This window comes from Dreissena polymorpha, chromosome 11 (genome assembly GCF_020536995.1).
Source record: "Dreissena polymorpha isolate Duluth1 chromosome 11, UMN_Dpol_1.0, whole genome shotgun sequence".
NCBI classification, from domain to species: domain Eukaryota; kingdom Metazoa; phylum Mollusca; class Bivalvia; order Myida; family Dreissenidae; genus Dreissena; species Dreissena polymorpha.
This window is the reverse complement of record NC_068365.1, coordinates 65,319,804-65,347,159: the sequence shown is the minus strand read 5'-3', so window position 1 is coordinate 65,347,159 and position 27,356 is coordinate 65,319,804. Positions and strand designations below refer to the sequence as shown.

The 27,356-nt window shown below is 34.0% G+C and overlaps 2 protein-coding genes across 2 annotated transcripts in view; both read right to left on the bottom strand.

Moving 5' to 3' along the window:
• The window catches only part of LOC127851067 (N-acylglucosamine 2-epimerase-like), a 113,585-nt gene extending 90,453 nt beyond the window's left edge, over window positions 1-23,132 (bottom strand). The window contains exon 1 of the mRNA XM_052384539.1: window positions 23,107-23,132. The gene's annotated coding sequence lies outside the window, so the exon portion shown is untranslated. The remainder of the gene's footprint in view (window positions 1-23,106) is intronic.
• Window positions 14,979-23,100, bottom strand: LOC127851068 (N-acylglucosamine 2-epimerase-like). Its single transcript, XM_052384542.1, has 10 exons — window positions 22,910-23,100; window positions 21,393-21,468; window positions 20,641-20,716; window positions 20,272-20,441; window positions 19,607-19,837; window positions 18,381-18,462; window positions 17,927-18,092; window positions 16,582-16,723; window positions 15,796-15,883; window positions 14,979-15,198 (listed from the first exon to the last, which is right to left on the bottom strand). Exons 1-10 carry the CDS (start codon window positions 23,008-23,010, stop codon window positions 15,125-15,127), a joined length of 1,206 nt encoding a protein of 401 aa, XP_052240502.1. The 5' UTR covers window positions 23,011-23,100; the 3' UTR covers window positions 14,979-15,124.
• Window positions 23,133-27,356: the final 4,224 nt, after the last annotated feature.

Genomic DNA, 27,356 nt, shown 5'->3' with positions numbered 1-27,356 from the left:
TGTGTGTTCATAATTTTCAATTATTTATTTTGTGATGCTTATGTAAATTGTGTTAGAAATTAACCAGGGGTCGTATTCCAGAAGAATCTTAAGTTAAATGTTATTCTTATCCTTAAATTGGGAAAATTTCTTAAGTGTTTCATTTCATATTGCAATAGTTTGGCATCAAGATTTACATGAAAATAACATCATTATGTCAATGTTATTTAAAAAATATCAAAATAAAAGGTGTTTCTATTTTTAGTAAAGAAATACAAAACATTGTAATTTTGACCTTAAGTGAAATTATCTAAGAAATGACTTAAGATGTTTATGGAATCCCACCCCAGACTTGAAAGAGTTTGCTAGTATTTCGGCGCTTGACGCTTATGTCTAAAACATGTTATTATCACACAAATGGCAAATGTATCGACTCAACTGTTTTTTTTCTAAGCGCGAGCTTGGAATGCTCACAATTATAACATAATGAACTTAAGCTGATTTACTTTGTACACTTGGAGACTTTTCTGATGTATCACGTATTCAAATCGATATAGCTTCCTTATTTTAGAACGTATTTTGTTAAAATTTAGACTCAGACTAATTCAACACATACCGAATACTTCATGTAAATTTAATTGAAATTCATCAACAACAAAATATCCAAAATAACAAATTAAAACAATCGCTGAACAAGTAAAATTCTCAAAATCGTACATCGTAAAATAATGATGTGACAAATAAAACGCATTATCTTACACGTCTTAAAGACCGACCGGCTTGCAACATTGTGCTCATGAATATTCATAGGAGCCATATTCTTTGTTTAATGAATGTTATGTTTTCTTGGAAAAAACCCACCGAGAATCATGAAATTGAAATTAAATTGAAATTATTAAGCGTTTTTCTACACCAAGTGTTTTTTTAACGCAGCATTTTTTAAACTTAAACATTTCAGTTAATAGTTACTATTTTTATGTAAAATTGTAGATGCGATCATTCGATTACAGTATGTGCATGCAAACGATTAAATCATTCATCCGTGACGATCGGATGCTTCAGCAAGTGGGGAAGATATCCTGTGATGTGCCGATTGCGCTGTTGCGCTCCGGAAATTTGATACGAGAAATATTGATTTTTAAATAAATATTATGTTTTCCTGGTGTATTAATCCACCTTACATGTAGAACTTGAAATAAAAGTAGAATCATATAGCGTTTTACCATTTTCACGTGCAAAAAGATAAAACCACACCTACCACTCGTGCAAAAGCGCCCGATTGTTACGAATGAATGATTTTATCGTTATCTTGCACGAAATATAGGCGAATGATTACATGTGCAATTTTGAATTAAAATCTTAACTCATCACTGAGATATTTAAATTTGAAAAGTGTTGATTTAGTAAAGTCTTCAAGTGTATATGTTGGTTTATGCGTGCCGTTTTAGAATATATATTATAATGTCTACTTTTATGTGATTCGTGAAAATATATAACTACTATGACAAGGCATTGTGCAAGCGAACAACTTAAAACAAGAAGGCATATACTGGCTTTAATTAAGGAAAATTAATCAATTTTGTTTACCGGAGTGATCAAACACGTTTTTGAAGTTTGTAAGGTTGCTTACAACAAAGAGTTTACATGTTTCTCGTGGCAAATGATCCAATTGAATTGTATTGTAGTTATAGAAACACACTATAATAACAAGTCATGAATGCAATGATTTTTTGTAACGACACGAGTGAAACAAACATTCGACAAATCACCAAAAGCAAAACTTTTTTAGTCAAGTTTATAAACTTATGCGCGGATACAGTTCTTGTTATTGTTTCTTCTAGGATGGCACAATGTATAAGGCTTTAACTGAGAACGTGCGTCTCCCTTATTCGGACAACGGAAGAAACGTTTGCAAAATGCTTAAACTAGCCTTTCAAAGGAAATTGCTGTTTACCATTAACAGTGATGGCGCCATTGTATATAATGGCATAGAGCCTCGGAGCTCATCCCTCGTAATGACAGAGTATGTATTAACTGTATTGTGCATGCAACGATATAAGAATGTGTAGCACAGGTACATATAACAAAAACAAATATGAAGTAAAAAATGCTAAATGTTCAATATTTAAAAACTACTAAAGCATAATGGGGTTTATAGTAAATTACTTCATCGCACGTGTGGATGTGGACAATACTCTACATTGTAACAAAAGTAACAATAAGATGAAGGGGACAAACCATTTCATGGTGTGCGTAAATAAACTCATTTTCCTTTCTTGTTAACTAAACCTATTTCAAATTGAAGAAAATACTGGATTCATGCATACATTATCAATTTGATATAATTGAAATACACGATCAGTTTTGATGTCATAGATGCTGCGTACTCGCAATTATGATTGAGTCGTCAATCAAGGCATGTTGCTGACTTACGCAAATATTTAAATATGTAATAGCAATATATGTATAAGTTAGTTTCATTACAATTAAACAATTTAGACGGAGAAAAATAAGATTATTCAAGATTCCGTTGAAATTCGTACATCCGCACAGTTTGCCTTATTTCTTATGTGGAGAAAACATTCTGTTACTCTGGAAGCTCTTATTATATTGTCTTTATTTCAGAATGGATTGTACCAGATTAATCACACAGTTGAAAGATAAGGGCATCACGATGGCTGACATTGACACCAAAGATAACTTCACGGGAACAGTGACTGTGGACTAATTAGATAAAACAACGTGTTAAATGTTTGTTGAAAAAGCCTGAACAATATTTCAAAAAGCAACCACGAATATACTTTTATCAGATAAAAGAACAATTTAAAAATGGGTAAATATTGAATTAAACAATTCGAGGGAACATACAAAGTATACCAAACATTTAAAAGAAAGTGGGAAACCTTCGCTGAAATTGACTTGTAATGACTTATTATAGAGAAGTATGAGATGAGACTAAGCATGAATGCTTGTGGCTTTGGATGAGTTTGTGTCGAGTGTATGGGCTTGAGCGCGTGCTTTAGTACGTCGAAGATTGTCCGTAATTCAATTTCGCCATTAACCATGCGATTTTTAAACAACTTACTTCAAGTGTTATTATGAGATGTTTTATCGCGTGTAAAACTCTACCTCAATAATTATGGTCATTCTTACAGGTCGAAGGTTAAATTTGTACCAAAATCAATGCCAATTGGCGTGTGCTGTGTGTTGCGCGTATCATTTATTGACCTTCCTCCAAAGTCAAGGTCACTCTGAGAGTTTACATGTTGAATTCGGGCATAGTAACATCACCATGTAGTGTTAAGGGGATCTGTTGGGATATGAATATGTGTGACAAAGGTCCAAAGTCCTGCTCTTAAGAATCGTCTACAGAATCGTCTTTTAAGCTTGAAAGTTTGAGCGTCATCGATAGAGAAGTAAACGAAAAGTTGAAAACACAAGCTTCGGGACGCCGAAATAGATAAATGACCATACTCCTCCAAAACTCCTCACATCAAACATTTCTTTCTTTACGACCATCTACAATAATGGTTATTCAACGGTGAACATTTTAGATATTTCCACCAGGCAGTTAAAGGGGAGTTGAAACCCGTGCTGCAGGACGCAAAGACGTATGAACGGTCGAACGTACGGAAATACGTGCGGACGGAGGGACAAGTGCAAAACCAATGTCTCGCGCTCAGTGGGACAGAAATAAATAACTCAAAAACACCAATTGTGCAATAGTGCTTTAAATATGACCGTGTTTCATAAACATACATGCACACTTTTAGTTATGACCCCGGATCGAATGATCGGGGGTATATTATTTTTGGCCTGTATGTCTGTCAGTCTGTCTGTCTGTTATTCTGTCTGTCATTCATTCTGTCCCAAAACTTTAACTTTGGTCAAATCTTTTGCAAAATTGAAGATAGCAACTCTGGCATGCATGTGTATCTCATGGAGCTGAACATTTTAAGTAGTGAAAGGTAAAGGTTAAGGTCATCATTCAGGGTCAAAGTTCATCCTTCAAGGTCAAAGGTCAAATATATGGATTCAAGTAGGGGGGATTGTGTTTCACAAATACAGCTCTTATTTTATTTTAAAACAATAAATAATTTAAACATGTTAAAAAATGGACAAATATGTTAAAGAAAAAGAGAAAATGACATACAGGCACACACAAGATGACACCAAGACTGAAAAAAATAAATAACAATAGAACAGAACATATGTGACTATGACCATATGGGTCGTAAAATGCCGTCCAAGGTTAGTCTGTGAAGTCCGCACAGGCTAATCAGGCACGACAATTTCCGCTTTTATGATATTTTTCGTTAAGAGAGAGTATATTCTTAGCCAAAAAATCCAGTTTAGGCTGAAAGTGTCGTCCCTGATTAGCTTGGGCGGACTGCACAGGCTCATATAGGACGACACTTAACGCGCATGCATTAAACCCCCTATTCTCAGAGCACGGTCCATATGTAGAAACAAAAACCTGTACCAAAAGGTGGTTTATTTATTATTATTGCATAAACTCTATCTATAATGGCCTCTGACGGGGTGCAGAAACTTGGCAAAAGGAGGGCTTCAACGGGATAAATCGTGTATTAACAATGCGATTCACGTGCCGTTCAAGCCCTGTTATGTGTTTTTCAAATCTATAATCTGGTCCACGCGCAGTTACTTCCCTTCTCCAGCCTTCGACAAATTTCCAAGCATAAATGTGGAACTGAATAAGCACCAGGTTCCTCATGCATGCAGGGATAATGACTATTTCAATCCACTTTTCAAGTTATACAATCTGCACTCTCTTGACAACAGATTTATTTTATAGCAAACTTCAATGAAGTTAAGGTTATTTACTCAACACTTTCAAAAGACTATGCTGTAAATGTAAGTGTTAATGTACCTTCAAAGTTCCTGCTGTAAATTCCAAAATAATTCCTCATTTCTTACTTTGCGCGGCTGCATTTCAACTTTGCATTAATCTACTATTTAAACACATTTTAAATCGAAAACTGCCTATCCGAAGGTAAAGCCTCGTCATTTCGGATGATGACCGAGTGAAGCATATGTAAAATACAACCTTGAACTGTATTGAAATAATCGAATTATTTTGTCGATGTCGAATGAACAAAACATATCGTTTTCAATGTTATTTAAAATTATTTTGGTATGTGTGGTTTGTATGTGCAATAATATCGAAAATACACATTTGCTCGGACATGATATTCTGCGGGCGCTCTCAAAATCCGTTCCTGCCCGAGTGCGCAGATGATCATATCCTCGAAAACGTGTGTTATCCCAATAAAAAAAACAGGTAATATACATGTGAATAAATGAGTGAGCTAACAGAGTAGTTAAATTTGGTTAGAGTTTATAATTAATTCTAATCATTTTCTGATATATTACGTTTAACCAATCAACAAAATATATACATTGTAACACAATAATTACTCTATGCGTACACTTCCGTTGTTTAAATTATTTTAACCATAACGCTAGAAATACTTACTAAAATAAAGGTTTAAACAAAAATAGTATCTTTCTCTAAGTGGCAATGAAATAAATTATCTCTGTTCTAGATACCGTTTTTGTTCGAAGACATTATTTTATTTATGTGTTTATGCCTTTAAACAATAGAATATTAAAAAATACATACACAGAAGATATTGTTTCAAAATTATAGATATTCGTAAAATAATAAAACGTCGTTTATGACGACAGTATGTACAACGTCATTTAAGATTCCAAAACATTGATACATTATTATTCTAAATGTGGTGTTAAAAGACGTTCACAGATGAAATAGTTTAGTCAAGTCTCATCACCTTAGAATTACTGTACTTATGTTTTCGTAATATAATATGAATATTACATCATGTTATGTGAATATTACATTAATATATGTCTATTCAAGTCTCATCACATTATAATTATTGTACTTATGTTTTCGTAATATAATATGAATATTACATCATGTTATGTGAATATTACATAATTATATGTGAAGAACATACAGTTTGTCAACAAATTTATTGATTTTGAAACTGTTATTTTTATTAACATTTTTATAGACCATGTTTTTCAAATAGAAATATTGAAATATCAAATTAGTATATGCTGTGTAAATACTGTATGTTTCTTTAGAAAATTGATTTTGAATCTCGAGTGGATGCGATATGTAGTATTTGTATCAGAACATTATCGTTTATTCATCCATAACTTTTTTTATGCAACACTATGTATAATGTATATATGAATGATATGATATATGTTGATCAAGGACCATAACGGCCTATTTCAACTGTGTAAATATGTATTTGTCGAAATAAAAGTTCTTCTTCATGTAGTGGGACTATATATCTCCCGCAATATTGATGAAAGCGTCATGCAGGCACATTGGTATAAACAGAAAAATATAAATATTCGACCTAAATGTAAAATCAATGAGCGTATAAAACATCAACAGCGTTATAAAGCAAAGAATAACGGTTTAAAACACTTTTTTCCGAAAAAAACAACATCAAGTTTCCAATTGGTTGAGATCGCATAGTTAGGATCGGTAACGGTTAAATGTACGACCCCGGAAGTGGCTTCTTCCTAGGTAGCTCGCCTCCAAATTCAAGCTCCTCCTCCATGCGCATTTGCTTCCGATGGGTTGCGACAAAGTCTGTGTCGTCGTTAGGACGCCGTCCCGTCGACTTGTCCATCGGATGTCGTCTTGTCGTTTCTGTCGGCTTGTCGTCGTCGGTAGACATCATGCTGATGTTGCGATCGACACACATGAGGATGCCGGCGAGTATATTGATGATCATTCCTACGACTGCCAGAGCGTAAGACAAACTAAGGGCGTAACCAAGCCTCTTGATTGCCACTGCGTACATGGCTATGCCAATAATCGCCAGGAAACCTAGAAAATAATTTAAAAAACTTGTCAGTCTTGATAACTTTAAGAAAAAATGTGAGTGCGTAACCAAGCCTTTTAATTGCCACTGCATACATGGCTATGCCAATTATCGCAAGGAAACCTAGGAAATAATATAAAAAAACTTGTCAGTCTTGATAACTTTTAGAAAAAATGTGAGGGCGTAACTAAGCCTCTTAATTGCCACTGCGTACATGGCTATACCAATACTTGCCAGGAAACCTAGGAAATAATCAAAAAGACTTGCCAATCTAGATATATTTTAGAGAAAATGCGAAAGTTATAGACTGGCATCCAATTTAGATTCAAATATTCACAAAGGACGAGCAGAGAGCTCAACCGCGTCCATTGATAAACACCGCGTTCACTGTAGGTCAAATGAAAGCCACGAAAAAAATATCATATATACCAGTACAGCGTGATGACCTTAAGTTGATTTCAAAAACGCATTCAAGTATATGCACTTCTACAGCTTTGGGAGTATGTAAGTCTGTGGGTAGTCACATTGTACAACTTTGATCCTGCATAAACGTTTTTGTATGAACACGCACATGATACAAGATAAACAAATGTTCGAACTGACCAGTCTTAATTACGTACATGAAAATATTTGGTAGTTTTTTTCCGGCTAAACATTATCTATCATTATCTATCGAAATACACATAGCTATACCTGCAACATAGGCGGTGATAACTGAGCCGCTTCTCCCGACGGAGACCGCAAAGAAAGAAAACAGAGAGCGACGTGAAGAAGTAGAAGCCCATCAACGCAAATACGTTCAGAACAGCGCTTGCTATGATTTCACCTTTTTCTGAATGAAACAAAATACGTGGGCGTAAAAAAATATGAACTTACGTTGTGTGTCAATCACGTTTTTCTTTTCACAACAGTTATCAGTTCAACCCACTAGCGTTCATGGCACTACTGGCTATGATTTTACCTTTATGTACAGGAAATACAACATTCTGTAAACGAGATAAAATGGTAATGTGTGTTTTGTTATTGGAAAGAGATTAAGATTAAAGCAATTACGTTTAGACCAGTTCTTGCAATAGCGATGCAATTTCTAAAGGACTCACAAATCAAACGATTGTCAAGTTAAAATTAAGTTTTGTTTTTATCATGTCTAATAAATTGTTTAAGTTTATTTTTGTTTATCATTTCAACAAAATCGATGACATAGATGACATGCAACTCTATTTTAACGGAACTGAAATAAAGAAAAACAATACTAATGAATATAAGAACATGTGAGCTTTATATGTCTAGTAACTACAAGGAATCAAATGATATAAAACTGCATTCTTCGAATAAAATCAACACTCAGTCACTTAAATTGTTTGTAAGCACATTTTCTGAAAACCTGATGTTCACGTAAGCCATATATCAAACTATTTTGGACAAAGTATAAATTGGGCTAGACAGATAACAATTGAACAGTTAATAGCAAATCCCAGTTCCTTTGTTTTAATCACCGTGATGTTGGTTTTGCTATTGATTGTGCAACTGTATAGATCAGCCCATACGCGTTTAAAAGCATTCGCAATGCTGAAACCTATCTCTAAATAAAGGCAAGGTACACTTAATGATGATGTTCATCTTGTATATATATCAGACAACCGCGGTCAGAATCGCGATGTCATTGAGGACAGCGGTCTCAGATAATGCATGCACGTTATTGTAATACTATCTGTGTAAGTGTTCGCATCATGTGTTCCGTTACTTTACTGAGCTTATGGCATTAATCATCATATCTTTAAAGGTATTTAATAATAAAGCGCCTCTATCATTTATTGATTACTGAGACACAATATTTTGTTTTAAATTATAAAGTAACCAAGCACCATAGTCTTTCTTATTGTACCATACGGATTGGCCTGGAAATGGTAATAAGTATCATAGCAAGTCTCGTTTATCGTCGGGCACGCCATGAAGAGGCCAGCATGCGTGACGTAGCCGTCGTCCGTCCTTTCCGCCCAGTGGAAAGACGCCACTTCGGTGGTGTAGAAGACAAGCGCCAAAAGGTTGACGACAGTTGCGACGACACTCAAATTAATCTTTTCACACATATTTTTTAAGTTTTCTTCTGACAATTCCGGTTCGAGGTTCAAGGCTTACTATCTCCTAATTTAAATTCTGTAAAAAGCTAGTGTGAGAATCGTTTTGGGATTCGAAGTAAAAATACAAGTAATTTTGTTCGATTACATTTCTAGCAATATGTATACACTATCAAACATTCATAGGAAAAAGGAGTATGTGTGAAGCATACAAAATAATAGTGTAAATGGTTTATCGTTCCTTTAAAGATCATTTATGATGTAATTTTCCGATACCGCAAATAGCACGTTGTACTTAATACGTTAAAATTTATACTTATTAAATTAACAATTTAAATCAAATGTGCAAATAAACTGTACTGTACCTCCTAATCCACCTCACATTCAGCTCTCACTTTAAATATGTCTAAATATTCATCATACTAAATACAATTCTCAACTTTTTATTATGGCCGCTTAATTATTTAGAACATTTATCGACTTTCATTAACATGTCCCTCATAATTAGAAAAGATCTGTCAAACACACCGCTAGCAAAATCTTACATGAAACGTCAATAGGTTTTAAATTTCAAATTTTCGTTCTAATTCATTTAGTTTACACTGGTTCGTTATTGTTTATCGTATTCGCGTCATTATCTACGTATATATATATTTAAGCGTATAAGCCACATGCACAATTTATATTATGGAAAGGTTCTCATTATGTAAAATGAATGATAACTATTATGAAACAATCGATATTCAATATTATTTATAAAAGTTGTAGTTTTGAAAAACGCATGTTTGGATGGAAGTGGTGAACAGTTGGACAGAGAAAGTTGTAGTTTTGTTAGTTTGAAGTGGATGACATCTTGTCCATTCCAAATCCTGTAACCTATTTATGTATCTAGATTTGTCAACAGGAATAGAAATGTTATGTAGTCGGATTGCACTGTGTGTGTATATTGTTTGATTTTTTTTAAATTTCTTTTTCACGGTGCATGATCAACGGCGTTTACAAACGGGCTGAACACACCGTTCAGAACTTGATTTTTGCAAATATTTTAAGTTATTAAAATATCGTCGCTCGATTGCTATAGTGCTCTAAATACCAATTTCATTTTTTGGAGAACAACGCATTTAAAGGTTTAACCTTTATTTTCTCACTTATTTATGCACGTATGTGGACAAAAATATACCGGAGTGTTTATCAGCAAACGGGGATTGTGAATATAATTAAATATTTACTTTAGTAAAGTATATGTAAATGCTATTTGCAATTTTATGTGTGGAGATAGAGCATTCTGCTATTTTTTTTTATAAAAATCGTTAATTACTTTGCTCTAAGTCCCGGAGATTGTGCAGTACAGCATTCACCCGTTTGTAAAAATGTGGGAGATGGGGCAAAATAGAATCGAAAAACTTCTTCTGTTTTCTATACACAATGTGGGAGATAGAGCAAAATGGAATCGAACAACTTCTGCTGTGACGACTGAATCTTGAATCCGATTACGGTATATTAAAGATCTCGTTCTCACGAACACAGCGATATAAAAAAAACTCATTTTTGAAAAAAAATGGAGATAGAGCACTATTGCAATAAAGCGACGATATGTGTGCAAAAATCTTTGGTGCATAATAGACAGTCTTTTTTGTGAAATTTTGGCACCTATTTCAGAGGTATTCAATAATTAATTCTTAGATTTTAAGATATCCATACACACTTTTATTCACTAAAGATGTTTGCAAATGTATTTCAATAACTGTACATATTTAAAAACAAAAGCACGTTCTTAACGGTGTGTTTACATTCCGTCCAGTTCTTGTGTAAATCTCGTTTATGTAAAACATTGACTGTCAGAATGCGAAGTAAATGATACTCCTTTCGCTATCTATTAACATAACATTGTTACAGCATACAGCAGGCCTAGAGAGAGAGATATTGAGAGCACGAGCGCGCCGTCCTCAAGAGGACTAAACACGTTGAAGTTGTTGTCCCTTGTTTAGTGGTTTAAAGCAAAATTCCAATGTATATTTAGTTTCATATACGATTCCATGATCACGTTGACTTTCTAATGTTTTCATGTTAAAAATACGGGGTTGACATCAAAGGTCAAGCAAAGTATATTGTGACTACTTTAATAATGTAAAACATATAGTATGTTTATGTTTTTAGTAAAATATTTATTGACTGCGTACGTTGTAAGTTTGAATTTATGCTATATTTTACTGTTCGTTATTTAAGGACGGAATCCGAAGCTCTGAAATTGTCCTATGCGGGTAACATACAAATGAATTATGAGCTATATGAAGGATGCTAAAGTGAATGACTTATAAAAAGTTTAAACACTAACGCCATGAAATAGAGAAATGTCAAATTTGACATCGTACATGTGAGTGTTAAAGTGAGAGAAATACCGTTAGTTTTTCTCTAAAAAGATGCCTCCAAACAGGCGAAAAATAACAGCACCATACAACAAGGAAAGAGAGGAAAGCTGGTAAAACAGCCACACATGTGGCAGGTCATTCGACAGATGAACATGAATTCTCAGTGAGACTTGCTCTTGATTACTTAGCAATCAATGAACACGTAATCAAGTTTAGAAAGGAAAGAATGTTCTCTTATGAACGAGAAATAACACTGGTACAACAAGCATTTGGGCGTAACATACGGACTAATATATTTGGAAGTCAAATAGAAGGCACTGCAACTATTGGAATGATGTCTGACGTAGACCACTTACAACGTTTTGATGTGTTTCTTTTGTTTCTTGATTCAGAAAGTCCGCCTCGTCAGTCGCATGATCATCAAGTCGTTCTTAAGGTGAGCACAAACGGTTGAGTTTCACAATACTGTCTTTTAACAATTATTGAACCATCAACACAGGCAAGTCGTTTTAAACAAATAGATCCGGATCAACTTGATGTTGATTTCGGAAGCCTTTTTTCGAAGGGGTTGGACGAAAACAGACGGCATGATTCCACATACAGTTATGTTCGATACTACATCCTGTTATACTTAAGATAGCAAAACGACACGGTCCTGCAGAAAGTATCGGGAATACAGACAGTGTTTATGCGTGTTTCTGTAAAAGTCTTCTTAAGCAATGCAAGTTCGTTTTCGAAAGGACTCGCCCCGGTCACTGGCCTTCAGAGAAGACGTTGAAAAAGCCAAGAAATATGGCGTTTTTATAGTTCCGCAGGGACCCCCCAAAAATACGAACATATGTACGTACTATTATTTGATTACCATTGGCGAATTTCCACAAATCTAACAAAGCGGCTATTTATGTTCAGTTTAAACAAAGTACATCTGAAAGCATATGTTCTTACAAAAATAATAAGAAAGGAGTTGTTTGTGCCAGAATATCGCGACAGGCTGAGTACATTTCATTTTAAAACAGACTCCTTTTTGCGGTCGAGAACAACCGGCCTGATGTGTGGAGGAAAGACAATCTTTTCAAGGGTGTTAATTACATTTGTTCAACTTTGAGGCGCTTCTGGACACGCCGCAATTGTCCAAACTTTACCACAGAGAATGTTAACCTATTTGATGCGAAAATTAAAATAAACGAGTTCCAGAAATTGTCGGATCAAATCACATATGTTATTAATTTACTACGAATACAAATCGATCATATACATATGGAAAACATTGGAAAGTGGCTTCATGTGCGCATGAGTAACAATCAACGGAACATATATTGTACGACTGGTCCAGCACTATTTAATGACGTATTCAATATGTGTCAGGGAACGACTCTTTTTTTTGTACGGATTTGAATTGTTAGAAGTACCGTCAAAAACAGGAAAACTGTACTTGAACACCAATATACACAATTAGAAACTCATTATCGCGCCGCGTTGAAGAGATACGGAAAATATGACTATGCATTGCATAGCGTCATATCAACTCTGGCTAGTTTGGTTGTTCGGCGTATTTAGAACTGAAGGCAGAAAGACGTGAATATAATGACGATAGCATCAATAAAGCTAGACAAATGTTTAAACAATCTCTAGAGTTTGATATTATTGGCAACTACATGAGATACGCTTCCTTCCTTTTCTTCAATGGGGAATATGATGAAGCTTGTAAATATTATGACTTGATAGAAGACAATATAGAAGACGATAAAGACTCTAATCTCATTTACCAGTTATTAAAATCCCTTTCGGAGTTATTAGCATTGCCGATTGCACAGCAATCATTTGAAAAGTCTTTCAAACAAAGATGTATTTTTGATATTTATACAACCAGAGGTGATGTGTGTTCCTGAATTCTTGCGGTGCGAAATGTACCGAGGAAATATCGGCACCTCCAATTCATCTGGTTATATGTTGCCATTTGATGGAATGTATGACTGCATTTGTTTGCAAATCGAACCCTATCTCCACTATCTACAATACCTTACATACAGGGAACTCAATCAAGAACCCAAACCGTTGGAAGCTTTGAAGACGTTATCGAAATTCACTGAAATCATGAATTCCGCAAGATTTAAATCATCTAAAGGCGAGGCCTTTGTATCATGTGGCCATCTTGAACCTCTTTGAACATGCTAGGGCACTGCTATGAACTAGAGCAGAAGTGGGAATCGGCTAGGAAGTCTTACAAAACTTCTTTACGTATGCAGCCTCAAAGAAATGCGGCCGTTTTGCATATAACTCGACTTCAAACAACTTTGCCTCAAACAAGAAGAAACACTGATGGGGATTAACTCCCCGGCATACCGTTTTGACAATGATGATGAGCTTTTTTTCCAATAAATGCTATTTTTATTAACATCTCAATAGCCCCTTTGATGTGGATGCTAAGGTTTACAAAGGCGTATGTACGCTTTGGGTCACCTGAGCGCCAATTTCACGTGATTTCCTCTTCCGCGCATTTCAAAACAAAGAAGAACTACTAAATAACACTAGCAATTTACCAACGAATTATGTCGAATTAGCCATACCAAAGTGATTATAAAACCTGTTTTTGTCTTAATGGTTAAACGAGGTTCATTGTGTAGTGAATATCATGTTCGTGTAAAGTCAGAATGCAAGCTGATTGCATAAACCGATTTCTCAGATCACTGTAAATTCAATAAGGCCGATTTGTTGATTGAACACAAAAGGAGTTTGTATCAAGCTTGATGAAAGTTTATTGAAATTCGTCGAGTAATATGCATAAATATTGACAAAAAAATCACGCTGCAAAAAACATTACGCTGCTATGTCATGTCTGTTTGCTTGTCGGATTGTAAACGGGTAATGACGTGATTATTCATCGTTCATGCAAATGGCGTTGTAAACAATGATGCAATGGTCACGTGGTTTTACATGTAACCCGCGCGTGTTTGAATTTAGATTATTTCTGTGCATGCACAGAAATTGAAAAGCCCTATCTTTGTACTGAATTTTGGCATTTATTGACCGATTTTGACCAACTTTTATGCACATCTGAAATAAATACAAACACATTTTGACTCATAATCACTTGTTTGCGACACATAACACAAATGGGAAAATATACCAACATCAACTCGGGTGACTTTAATGCCGAATATTGTGGTTCAAACCCTCTTTCTGGAATTGTCATTCTTATTAGAACAGTTTGTGATAAATAAAATGTAATATTCAAATAATCCATGAATTCTCGGTGGATCACAAACACTTTTAATAAAAAAATAAAATTCATTTGTGTAAGGTTTTAATTAAATATATAATGTTATTATTATGTATATCCTTTACACATATATGCACATCCTATTGTTTCCAAAGGGAAAATGTAAAATACTCATTTTGGTTCTTTATGAATAAATAAAACACATAACAGAGTCGATTATATACGTTATAAATTTATAGAAATAAGGAAACTAATGAGATAAATTCTTGTCGGCTAGACTTGAACTTGAGGCCATTGGCTATACCATGCAAGACGAAACACACACTTAGCCCAGAGATAATGAATTAAAAGGGAAGGTTTACTATTGGATTGTTGACTGTTCTTTAGTGTAACTAAACTAAATATGATCTTCGTGACATTATAGTACAATATGTTCAAAGAAAACGATGCAAAGTAAAAGACACCAATATGTTAAAAGCCATTGGAACAAAGATGACACGTTTTTGTTGAACATTTCTAAGGATAACGAAATACTATTTTTAAAATAAAAAGTAACTATTTTTATAACAATGTTGTCATAATTTAGGTTTAGGTTGGTCGTTTGAGTAGTTCAGACAGCATCTGCTTGCAACAAAGGAGTGATCTGGGTACGTGGAAACAACCTGCAATAAAATAAGGTGTATATTATAGTGTCCGTTTAATTATATATTAATTTCAAAAACTCTATACATGTGCTGTTTCGTTATATGTGTAACCGAAGTGCAATCATTTCGAGTTAGTTGTGCAATGTTATTCAATCGAAGTTGCATTGTGAACAGTGACATAATAAAACATATGTTCTAGTTAAATATAATGTGTTTGTTGATTGTTTTTCGTTTACTTAAATTCCCATTTTATATGATTTATAAATATTTAGTTTTGTTATTGATAGTTGATTTCGTGATGCAATTACATCGAAGTTGAAGTTTAAAGGGCGACATATTTAAACATTTGTTCTCGTTACAACTTTCAGTATTCTCTTTCTTTACAGTTCGTATACTATCAATGCTGTTATCATGATAAAAATAGAGATTTAATATTTCATATATTATATAACAAAAGGTGAAATACCTTATATTTGATTAATTTGTTATACCTTAAAACTTATTTAACTTTGTTGCTTAAGTAAAACTTCTAATGTACACGCTTGTTAAGAAGTGACAAACGTGTCATACGTATGACTAATTAATTTAAAGGTGCCTGCTTTTGAAGGCCAATACCTTTCCATGGTCCACCTTTAAACCTCATGGACACAGACCCGTCCCTATTCAGATATCCGTACCATTCTCCTCGCTTCTTGTCAACGTGCTGAAAACGTGAACCACACGATTAAAAAAGTGAATAACAGGAAATTGTCCAGGTACCGATAAAAGGGTACAAACACTTCAAATGACGAACAACAGGTACTTGTCAACGTGCTTAAAAATTATACCAAACGTGCTGAATTTGTTTTGGAATTTTGGTGAATTGCAATACAATTATTACTACTTCTTCTGCAGCTGCGACTACTGCTGCTGCTGCTACTGCTGCTGCTGCTACTACTACTACTACAAATACTACTTCTACTACTACTTCTACAACTTCTACTTCTACAACTACTGCTACTGCTGCTACTACTACTACTACTATTACTACTACTACTACTACTACTACTACTACTACTACTACTACTACTACTACTACTACTACTACTACTACTACTACTACTACTACTACTACTTCTACTTCTAGTACTACCTAATAATAACAATAATAATAATAATAATAATAATAATAATAATAATAATAATAATAATAATAATAATAATAATAATATTATTATTATTATTATTATTATTAATAATAATAATAATAATAATAATGATTATTATAATTCTAGCAGTTATAATACTACTATGACAAATAATAATAACAGTTATAACAATAACAATTATAGAAAATCATGAACATAGACAATCTCAATACAGAGTAGTAACTTGTGACATTTAAATGTAAAAATTATTAACATTTGAGGAGCAGTAGTCATAAACACGTGCAAACATATCGAGGTGGTCCCCGTCACGTGTGTGTTGATAAGCCATCAGGAAAGCGACCATTGTCTCCGTGTGTACCCACCACATCTTCATGTTCCATTCTAGCTGCACTGGACTGCACATGAACATATCGGAACACGTAAATAAACAAAGTAAATACCTGCGATCATTTTAAATAATAAAATACTGACGGATGTTAGCAAAAAATGTCTTCTGCCAGTCTTTTGGTGAGTGCTTTACTCATATATTCTGTATACTTCCTGCCAGCTTACGTGTGTGTATAATTAGTCAACACTCCGATATGATGCGTTTTAAACACGAACAACATAACTGTGCGTGATATTTGGTCAAATGTGTTTTTAAAATACGACGTGTCTGTGTTGTTAGGTTGTTGTTTTTTATAAAGTGAGATGTGACCAAACAAAATTATTTCTTGTTTAAATGTTTTAATTGTTTTGAATTTGTAAAGAATGTCTATCAGCGAAAAATGTCCTGCTTGCATGAACTGTTTTAAAATGGAAATGAAAGATGTCGATTTACAGACATGTATCGAGTAATTTTCTTGCAGAAAAACTGGACGAAAACAATTTTGACGTGTATCTATACCAACACTTTGCTGTGTTGAGCAAATATGGAGTAAACAGAAGAGTTGTTCGAGCTTATAACAATATCGGCGGGGATATGCTTGACGTAGGGGTACACATTTTGTATGTTGGAAATAGCAGTCATTTTGAAGTTTAACAACACTATATGTGTTATGTTGAGTGTATAACAATTTAACTGCTTATTATGTCTGAAGCGAGACCTATATCGATACATTGTATTGTTACTCTTCTTTTGTTTTGAATTGTAGAGGACGTTACCGTGAGTGATAAAATATAATGTTGATGTTACTACGCATGGTTCTATTCAGTTAATTTAATATGTGGAGGAAATATCTTTTAATAATTTAACGCAAATATATTGATCATCTCACCAAAGATTTGTTTCACAAAATATAACATAATAAATAATATGTTAGTGTAATTGTGTTTTTGAAAGTATCCAACTCATCTCAGAAAGGCTTACACAGCGACCTTTTTTTCAACTTGTTGCATACACACAAACTTTGAAACATCTCTTAATAGTTCATTGTTTATTTAAAAGGATTTCTCGATGACATTAAGAGTGATGGTCCCAGGTATAATTATTTATGTTTCTGTAACCTGAGTCATAGTATATGCCATAGTCATGTACACAATAACAAAAGGGTGGATACGAATCCTAATTCAAAATTCTCTTCTTAGTTCTCGGGATTAGCCCCGGTATGACTCAGTACCTGTATCTATCGGCATCTAGAAAGTAGTAAAGTCCCCCGCATTCATCGTCCCAACCTCTGGCAAAAGGGCCATTCATAAATTGGTCGATTGCCTTTTGGGCAAGCTCGTCATGACCGTTTTGTTTTGCGTACCGCAAAAGGAACCAACCGGCCTCTATTGCATGACCTGTATTCATAGAATAACATGTTTATGTCCATGGTATGGTAATATCTAATACAGAAAATAAATAAATTTAACATACATTGTAAATTACAAATATTGTATAGCAATTATTATCTAGTTTCGAGTTAAGTTAGCGTTATATTATTCCGCACAGAATCTGAATTTTCAAAAATGTTTAGTTTCTACATCAACAAATGTTCACCCACACAAACTACCAGAGGTTAATGAATTTTCAAAAGAATATTTCCAGATAACTTTACTTAACAGTTCTAGCTGGCAGTAACACACTACCTGGTATCATGAGACGACCCAGTGATCCCGGAAGTTCCGTTCCTGAAGTGCTTACGTTTTCTAGGATCACAGTCCCCTCGCGCTGAAAATGTGATACATGAAAAACCGTAAATCCATCGTTGTTACCAGAGAACGTAACTTAACATTTGAACATGTATACAATACAAGTAAATCAAGCCTACGCGACGTGCATGAATATCAGGTATCCTTAAGGCAACAGTTCAATTTTGATTGATCTTTGGTATGAAAACACATATTAGATGATTGTCTATTTAAAACGATACATTAGTTTGATTGCATTACGAAATTATTGATCTGCGTTATATTGTCGACACGCGGATCATGACATATTCTAGACACTGGTTTAATTTCGGAAATAATGAAGTTAGCAATTGAACAAATGTTTTGATAGAAATGCATGTGTTAAAACAAAATAAAAAAACTACAACAGCAAAGCCAACGTTTTCTAATATAACAGTTCACTCTCGTTAGAAGTTGGCAAATACATATTGTCCACTTAGCGGTTATGACATACCGGTATTTGTTATTTTATGATTCCACGTTTTAGAATAAAGAAGTAATCAACTGATCAACTGGTCAAATGTCCGATACAAATGCAAATATTGACATTTGCAAAAGAATTAACAGCAAATTGGTAACTTGAATCCGATGTATTATGAAAGTTGTTTTATATTTAAAGCTGCTATATTTATCAATAAATAAATCCGAACCAGTATTTAACTTGAATTCGTTGTATAAAGGAAACATGTAAAATAGTAGCATCTTATATTTGTTTATGAACAGTCGTAAATTACGTAATAAGCCAACAAATAACGAACAAAACTACCTTTGATTTCAAACATGTATTTAAGACTTAAATCATGCAGTTTCTAGTACTTTTTGTGTTTTAGACACATACATAATTGTGATCTAATCAACGAGTTGAACATGTTTGGGTTTAACATTTTATTTGTAAATCAGCACATCTATAAATTTCGCTTATCGACAACTTCAAATGTTTGGAAAGATCATTCTTCTATAAAAACATAAACCACAAAACATGTTGATCTACTAGTAAATTGATGTGCGTCTGTCTATCCAATAAACATCCCGAACTATAAAGTGTAATGGAACGACATTGTTTCAATTTACTACAACTGCATGGGAGGTCAGACATATTTTATTGAATACCGGGTCAAAATGTTCACTAAGTTTATTCTAAGCACCTGAACATGCGACAGCGCTTTTTGCACGCTCCACTCCTGTATGTCGCGGTACCTGGCACCGAGGGACGGGTCCAGGGTTTGAAGCTCGTGTGTCACACACAGCAGCATCATGGGTACCGCCAGAGACTCAGACCTCGCCTCACCAGCCAGCGGCGGACGCCCTAGTCGGATGTCCGTGTCGTCCTCGCGTACCCAGTGAATGAGTCTGTCCATCATTTGGATTGCCTCGGTCTTTAAGTAAAATTGTATAAACTGTATTTATATTTAACTTAATTGATTCTAATATTAGATCATAAAATTCCACGAAAATATGTTCGATATACAAAATAACTATCATTCAATAATTGTCTATATTTTACGCAAGTCATAGTTTGTCAATCTTAAACACGCGATCAACAGGGCACGAACAAAATAAAGGTAGTTGTATAATGTGCTTCATACTGGGATCCCCGTATATATTTCGAATGCCTTAAGCGCTTTTATTTTAAATTATAAAATGTATGACGTTTATAGTGTGACGTCATTACTGTGACGAATCATACTAGATTATCCCCAAAAGATGCCCTGCGATTGGAACACCCCAACCCATGTGCATTATTTTTTGTATGTCAATTATCTACTGACCCAACATCCGTTATTTTAAGTATGACAACGCAAAATCCCACCTTGTACAATTCTTGTTTTGTCGCCTTGGCCATTTCGGACATAGCCATGGTGTAGAAGCATTCCGAGAATATCGTACGTTGCATTTTGATTGGTCTTCCATCTCGGGTAAGAATAAGATAACACCTGCCCGTCGACGCGTCCTTGGCGAACTTCATAAGAAACCCCGCCCCTGATTAAAAAACAAAGTTAATCAAAATCTGAACTCCTAATTTAAAAACAAAAACAACCTTAAGCTCTCGATGAAATCAAAAAAACACACACAGGGACTTAATAAGAAATTCTGCTCCTGATTATTAATTCAACTGTGAGCACTCTGGATGGTAATTGCGATGTCGATTCTTTAGCAAGCGTCGTCCGAGGAATGCTACCTTTTTCTGCGGCGTGTAGCACAGCTTGAGTGTTAAACTGTTCCTCCTCGTTATACAACTTAGCGTACATCCACACCTGTAACGAGGAAAATGCCACCTTAAATATTGAAACATGTCACATTAAATATTGCAAAATATTTTTTATGTGTCGGCATGAACGTTCGTGCTTTATAAAATGACGTTTTTCTGGGCTCGTTAAATCGTGGATATCTGATATTGGAGGGACAAGAGGAATTTGTGTTTGTCATTTCCGATATATTCCTGTTATATTCTGCAAAGGTTTACGCACGAAATCAACGAGAATTAATGTCGTATGAATAATTATTATTTTCAGTATCGGTCGCAGGTCGTTTTGTCGTTCTTTCCTTTTTTAGTCAATTGTTTTATGTTTTAAAGCACTTATTCGTATTCAGTTTTCGAGAAATACATGCAGCATGTCGTAATTTATGTATGAGCAAATTAGATTCATGATAAGTTACATGGTGTTCTATGGTGTTCTAGGTTTGTCAACGGGGGGGGGGGGGGGGGGGGGGTGAAGGGGAGAAATTATCATATCAAGGGGAATATAATTAATCAGTCTTAACATTTAAAAGCAAAACTAAATTTACATTATACAAATATATTATGCATTTTTATACATTTTATCAATTGCGGAATTTGGTTTATAGATTGTTAATATTGTATAATTTTTCATTTGCATTTAAACCAAGATATCACATTTCAAGCACGTTCGTACCCATCTCTGTTCGTACCTGCCGGGCCTGAAGCCAAACGTGTTTTGTTTCGTCATACACGGTTCCGTCTTCATCAATGCAATTGAAAAAGCCTCTATAATAGATGTTTAAAAACATAAATCAATCTTATAAACACACTACGATTAAAGTTCTGAAGTAATATCAGAGCCACGCTATGGGAATACGGAGCTTAATGCATATGATTAAGTGCCATCCCACATTAGCCTGTGGAGTCTGCAATATTTCGTTTATGGGAAGTCTCTGCAAAGCAAAAATCCAGTTAAGACTGAAAGAGTGGTATTTAAATAGAATGTGCGGACAACATAGGCTAAAACAGGCGTATATGAGATGACACTTTATGGACATGCATCAAGTACAGTTTTCCCAGAACGAGGCTCATTCACCAGAATAAGCAAAACACTCTTCATGATATAATAAGCATATATCGTAGAAACATATTACAACAGTAATTAAATATATATAAGTGTGCTTTTTTCTCCGCCGAAAAATTGTTTGGAGGGGATAGAGTAATAATATCCGTCCGTCTGTCTGTGCGTCCGTCCGTCTGTGCGTCCGTCCTTCCGTCCGAATCTTTTTCCAGAGCATAACTCCAAATCTTTTCAATGAACTTACTTTAAACTTAGAATATAAACAGATAGCAACTAGGAGAAGTGAAGTGACCAAAAACCATAACTCTATTTACCTTAGTTTTTGAACTATCTCCCTTGATATAATTTCAAAGTAAATTTTTGTACGGAGCATAACTCTAAATCTACTGAAGCGATTTACTTGAAACTAGAAATATAAACAGATGACAACTAGGAGAAGTGAAGTGAACTTGAACGATAACTCTTTCTGTCCTTTATTTTTGAATTACCCTCCTTATTTTATTTTATTTTTTTATTTATAGTTATAAATTATATTTAATTTTATTTTATATTAAATATTTTAGCTTTTCAATTTTTAATATCCTCCCTTATCTAATTTAACAATAATATAGTAATTTGAACACTGAAGTATTCACTGTAAAATGAATCGATGAGTTTAAGGAAAAATACAGTGATCAAGTAACTGTTTATAGACTTCTTTCTTAATGACCTCCCTTTCTTTCATGTCAATGTAGTTTATTCTCTACAGCATAACTCCAACACTAAAAACTAATGGATCCTTGAAAAATAAATAGATGACAAAGGTGCCATGTTTTTCAAATATCAATCTACTCTCTAAAACAAATGTTGGCATACAAGCAAACACATTTTGGCTGGTTTTGGCACTACTGTGACACGCTCTTGTTAAAGTTTCGAACGCTTGGTTTCTCGTGAGAATAATGAATGTGATAAATTCACCTGTCTAATCATGAAAGTCCAGAGAAATCACACAGGACAAACTCTTATAAACAACCGCGAGTATTGTATTCAATATAAGATACCTAACCCTTATTTATCGTCGCGCGACTTTTTGCAACCAGAACTCCATACACCTTACCCGTATTCATAGTCATGTGACTTGATCAAACACAACTGCATACATCTTACCCGTATTTATCGTCGTGTGAATGTGTCAACCAGAACTGCACACATCTGGTCAGATCCTCACTTATGTCGTCGTAAAACTCTTTAAGTCTTTTCTCAGCCATCTGTAAAACCCCGAAATTGAGTTTTTAATTTAAAAATAAATCCGACGTTTTTACAAAGGGATAGCAAATGTTTGGAGTTTCATTATGCATATATACCGTTTAAGATACGATCATATCTCCCGTCTGATAACAATAATCGCTCTACGCTGTATACAATCACGTGGTCTGCTCTACTTGCCGTTATCAGCTATGAACGACTTTACAATCGTGATACATCGACTATCTCCGGATTCCTCCGTAAGATAGTGTATGTAGTAGATCGTCTTCTGATCTAGAATAACCATTTAAGTGTCCGTTACATATACACATGTTGTTTAGATGTTTTTGGTTTGTATAACATATACTAGTAAAATATAAGATCCAATGGATATTTGGATTGACTATTTACAAAATATGTTTGTAAGCAATCGTTTAGAAAACAAGGCATACATATAACGTTAACATTCACTGCAACCGAGTGGAGTACTATTATGCGGCGAGTTCACTTTAAAATGAATAAGGTTGATTACTGCAAATAGATGCGGTGTCAGCGCACATTATTTGAATGAGAAGCTTGGATTTTGTAATCTTCAAAAAATATTCGTTGAACAACCTGTAGTTTTTATAAATAATCAACTCAACAACACGTTTGTTTTCAATTAAAATAGGCTGTTTTATTCTTTGCTCTCATTCACAATATATGCGTATTGATGTCAATAAGTATGTTTTTGTTTTTTTTTAAATCCCGCAGTTAATATATTACAGTTGTTTGTTTGTATCAACAATAAGTATCAACTATATGTATTCTGGTCAATAATTGTGACTTAATTGTTTAATGATTTAAATTACGTTACGAAATCTTATTATACTTTCCGACGCATTCTTTTAAATGTGTTATTGCAGTTTTAAGTTCTTCTTGATAGTTCACATAGAAACACACGCTCTAAATATAACCCTAATATCAATGGTATTTAATTGGCTTGTAATTGATGCTTTGTGGTAAAACATAAACACGGGATAAATATGCAGTCAAGTTAACATAACACAATGTAAGGTGCATCTATTAATAACAGTTCACTATAACACGTGTGGCAAACATAACCGTTTGAACTAATATAAAAGGAAGATATATTAAAAGTGTGCTAAGTTCTCTGAAATTCTTTCACGTTTACATAACATTATAATAAGCGTAATAACGCTTACATAATGAGCATATTCGTAAGATTATATGACATGCGGATGCTACACTCATGTTGATTTACTATTTTTATGTGCTAAATATTGGTAGTTGTCAAATGCCAGTTGTGTTTCGACGACTCTTAAACAACCGAAGCTCCATTTTAGATTGCTTTTTTGCACTCGTTTTTCTCAAATGATCATTTCAAACTGATACGTGTCTATTACCCGTCCCATGGTGATTAACGGAAATCACAAAAAAGAAACTATTTTCGCTTTTCCTTATTGATTGTTATTATTTGTCAATTACCATTTGATGGATAGTAAAGAGGTGGATTTGTCAAAACTACAAAACGGGCGATCAATTTATGAGGAAAATGAATACGGAAAATTGAATGGAAACATGCATATTGTTTAAGACAGACAAAAGGTACTTTTTCACGAACTTAACTTTTATTCTATGGTCTACTGAATAATTGGAATGTTTCTACGTAAACTCGATATGTTCAGGACGGGGTTCAGGGTCCGTTTGATAGTCAAACTCAGATGTAGTTCGTGACATCCACGAGTAGGAGGTTGTTAACATGAAAGCCATGCAGCTCAGCCATGGCTGGAATTGTATTTTGTGGCTATTACTTTTATACAGTTCTGTGAAAAGAATAATCATGTTATCGACAGGTAAAGCATTTGATTTCTCTAAAGTGTGCATTCTTTAATAATTAGGACACTATTTATATCACTAAATAACAATTTACGCTTGGAACAATAAAACTGTTGTTAAGATGAACTTGATAATTAATAGTACATTTCTTTTTACATGTTTTTAGTGATACACTGTCTTTAAGCATTGAATGAATTGACTATTGTGCTCTCATTACGAAATAAATATAAATATATTCAAAAAATATTTGTTTAAATAAGAGTTGAAAACGAACATAATGCATACGTTACATTTAAGACTATACAGGTTATTTTGTACCACTTGCTTATATGTTTTAGCCGTATAAATAATTATGTCTTTTATTTTATTGCGTACACATATTTGTACAGTTAATATGACTTTAGTCCATTTCACGTTATTTCAGTGGTTTAACAATTTATAATTTATGAAAATCCTATATGTTTTATATAAATGACAAAATGTGGAAGATATACAGGATATATGTTTATTATGTAGTTATGCGAATATTTACGATAGACGTATGTGCTCCGATTACTCCAATATTTCCTTCTTAACATGACACACTATTCTATTTGGGTAGGTTTTTTAGCGGCGCGGGTATACGACATTTAACTGAATTCATGTTTTAACCACGATACTTCCGTCCGCAATTCTATTTTTATTAAGAAAGATCTATCAGCATGCGCATGCGTGTATTAATAGTTCTGGCTCCAAATTGCAGATTTACTAGTAAAAAAAATTGACAGAGCAGTGACCCTTACATACTGCGTTAACAGTATCATATATATCACATTACTGCATTTAAATTTTAAGTATCAATTAAATATTTTGAATGGTTCAATGTTTACATCAAATACGACAAAGTTATTTTTTGTATATCACGGTTAGGTTTTATAGGGAACAAGACAAATACAGGAATGGTATTCATAACCATCAATATATTCTAAGCGCAATGCCTTTACCGACACGTTTACTTGTGTATATGTCTGTAGAGAAATAGGAAATTTCAAAAAATGAACACCTTTATGTAATACTATAAAGCATAGAACGTCAAGACGTTTTCTATTGATCACTAGATACCCGTCGAAGAATCAACGGTAAGTTTTTCAATTCTGCTCAGTTAAGGAATGTTTAACACATGCGATAACTCGATTTATTAATTCTGGTCTTGGCGGGAATTTGTTTCATCAATTAATTGGTCGTAAGGACGAAACAGATCAGGGAACATTAGTGTTCTTAATTCTAAATTCACCTATACATTCCACAATTTAAAACGAAAATATTAACGCCACTATCGCTATGTTTTATTTAAAAAGGTAAAAAAAACGAATTGTGCCTATGTGTCTTATGAACGAATATGCTAATTTTGATGCCCCATCAGTGAACATGTCTTGTGTACATTCACGATTTTTATGTTGCACAGCAGACAATTATTTTCAAATGCATAAAGTCTTATTATGTTAATGGTATGGCTCTATGTCTTCTAAACTGTTTATCTTGTTTAATTCAAGTGCATTTTATCTGTCTTGTAAAAATAATGCTATGGTTTTAAGACGCTATAGTATTCATTGAATATGTAATATTCATACCCGGTAATCCGCAAAGAAGAATGTCAATTCAATAATAATAGTAATCACAGGCAAAACAGATCGTTCACATTGTATTCCAGGAAAGTCACTTAATCAGCTGTGACAATACACATACCTATAAACATGTGCGTACACGAAAGGTCTGGGAAAGTTGAGAAGCTTATATTACCAAATAAACATTATCACAACATGAACTCGAATAATATATTGGTGTTGATAATGATAATACTGTTTTTTACAATATTATGTTATGCTTTCGTCTGATGAATATGACATTTGCCCGCAGACGTTTTGATACCACGTCCAGTTTTAAGGAGTAAAACATAACAAATAAAATGCGGGAACATTCCAAACTTCGCGTAGATATTTGAACTGATCCGAGCATATCTCGTATTCAACCTCCGCGCAGAGATTTGACTGGTTCCAAGAGTATATTGTACTCAATCCTTAAGTCAGTTCCTCCCGCGTGATGATTGTCGATTCAAAAAATGGTGTTCTTAGACATTATTTCAAATATATATTTACTTTTACATTTATCTTTGTAAACCATTAACGTATTGTCCATTATGTTGTACAACTGCGACATTAAAAAAAAAACAGAAGCCACATCCTGATTATTTTCCAGATTTGGAAGGATTTTTAAATACATTTTATGTCGTTATCTCGACATGGACGGTTACCTTTGCTAGGTTATTCTAAAACTGCAGACAGAGTTACAAGATATGTTTCATTTTTTACTAACACGCAACTGTCATGTCTTAAGTCCATTCAGTTTTGGTATCACTATCAACAATATAATTTGTTAGAGGCATTCAGCAAGTATTAAATTATATTGCAGAAAAAGCTGGTAAAATATGTTAAAACATACATATTTAAAACAGTAATGTAACATACTTGATCAGAATTACACGCATTTCTCA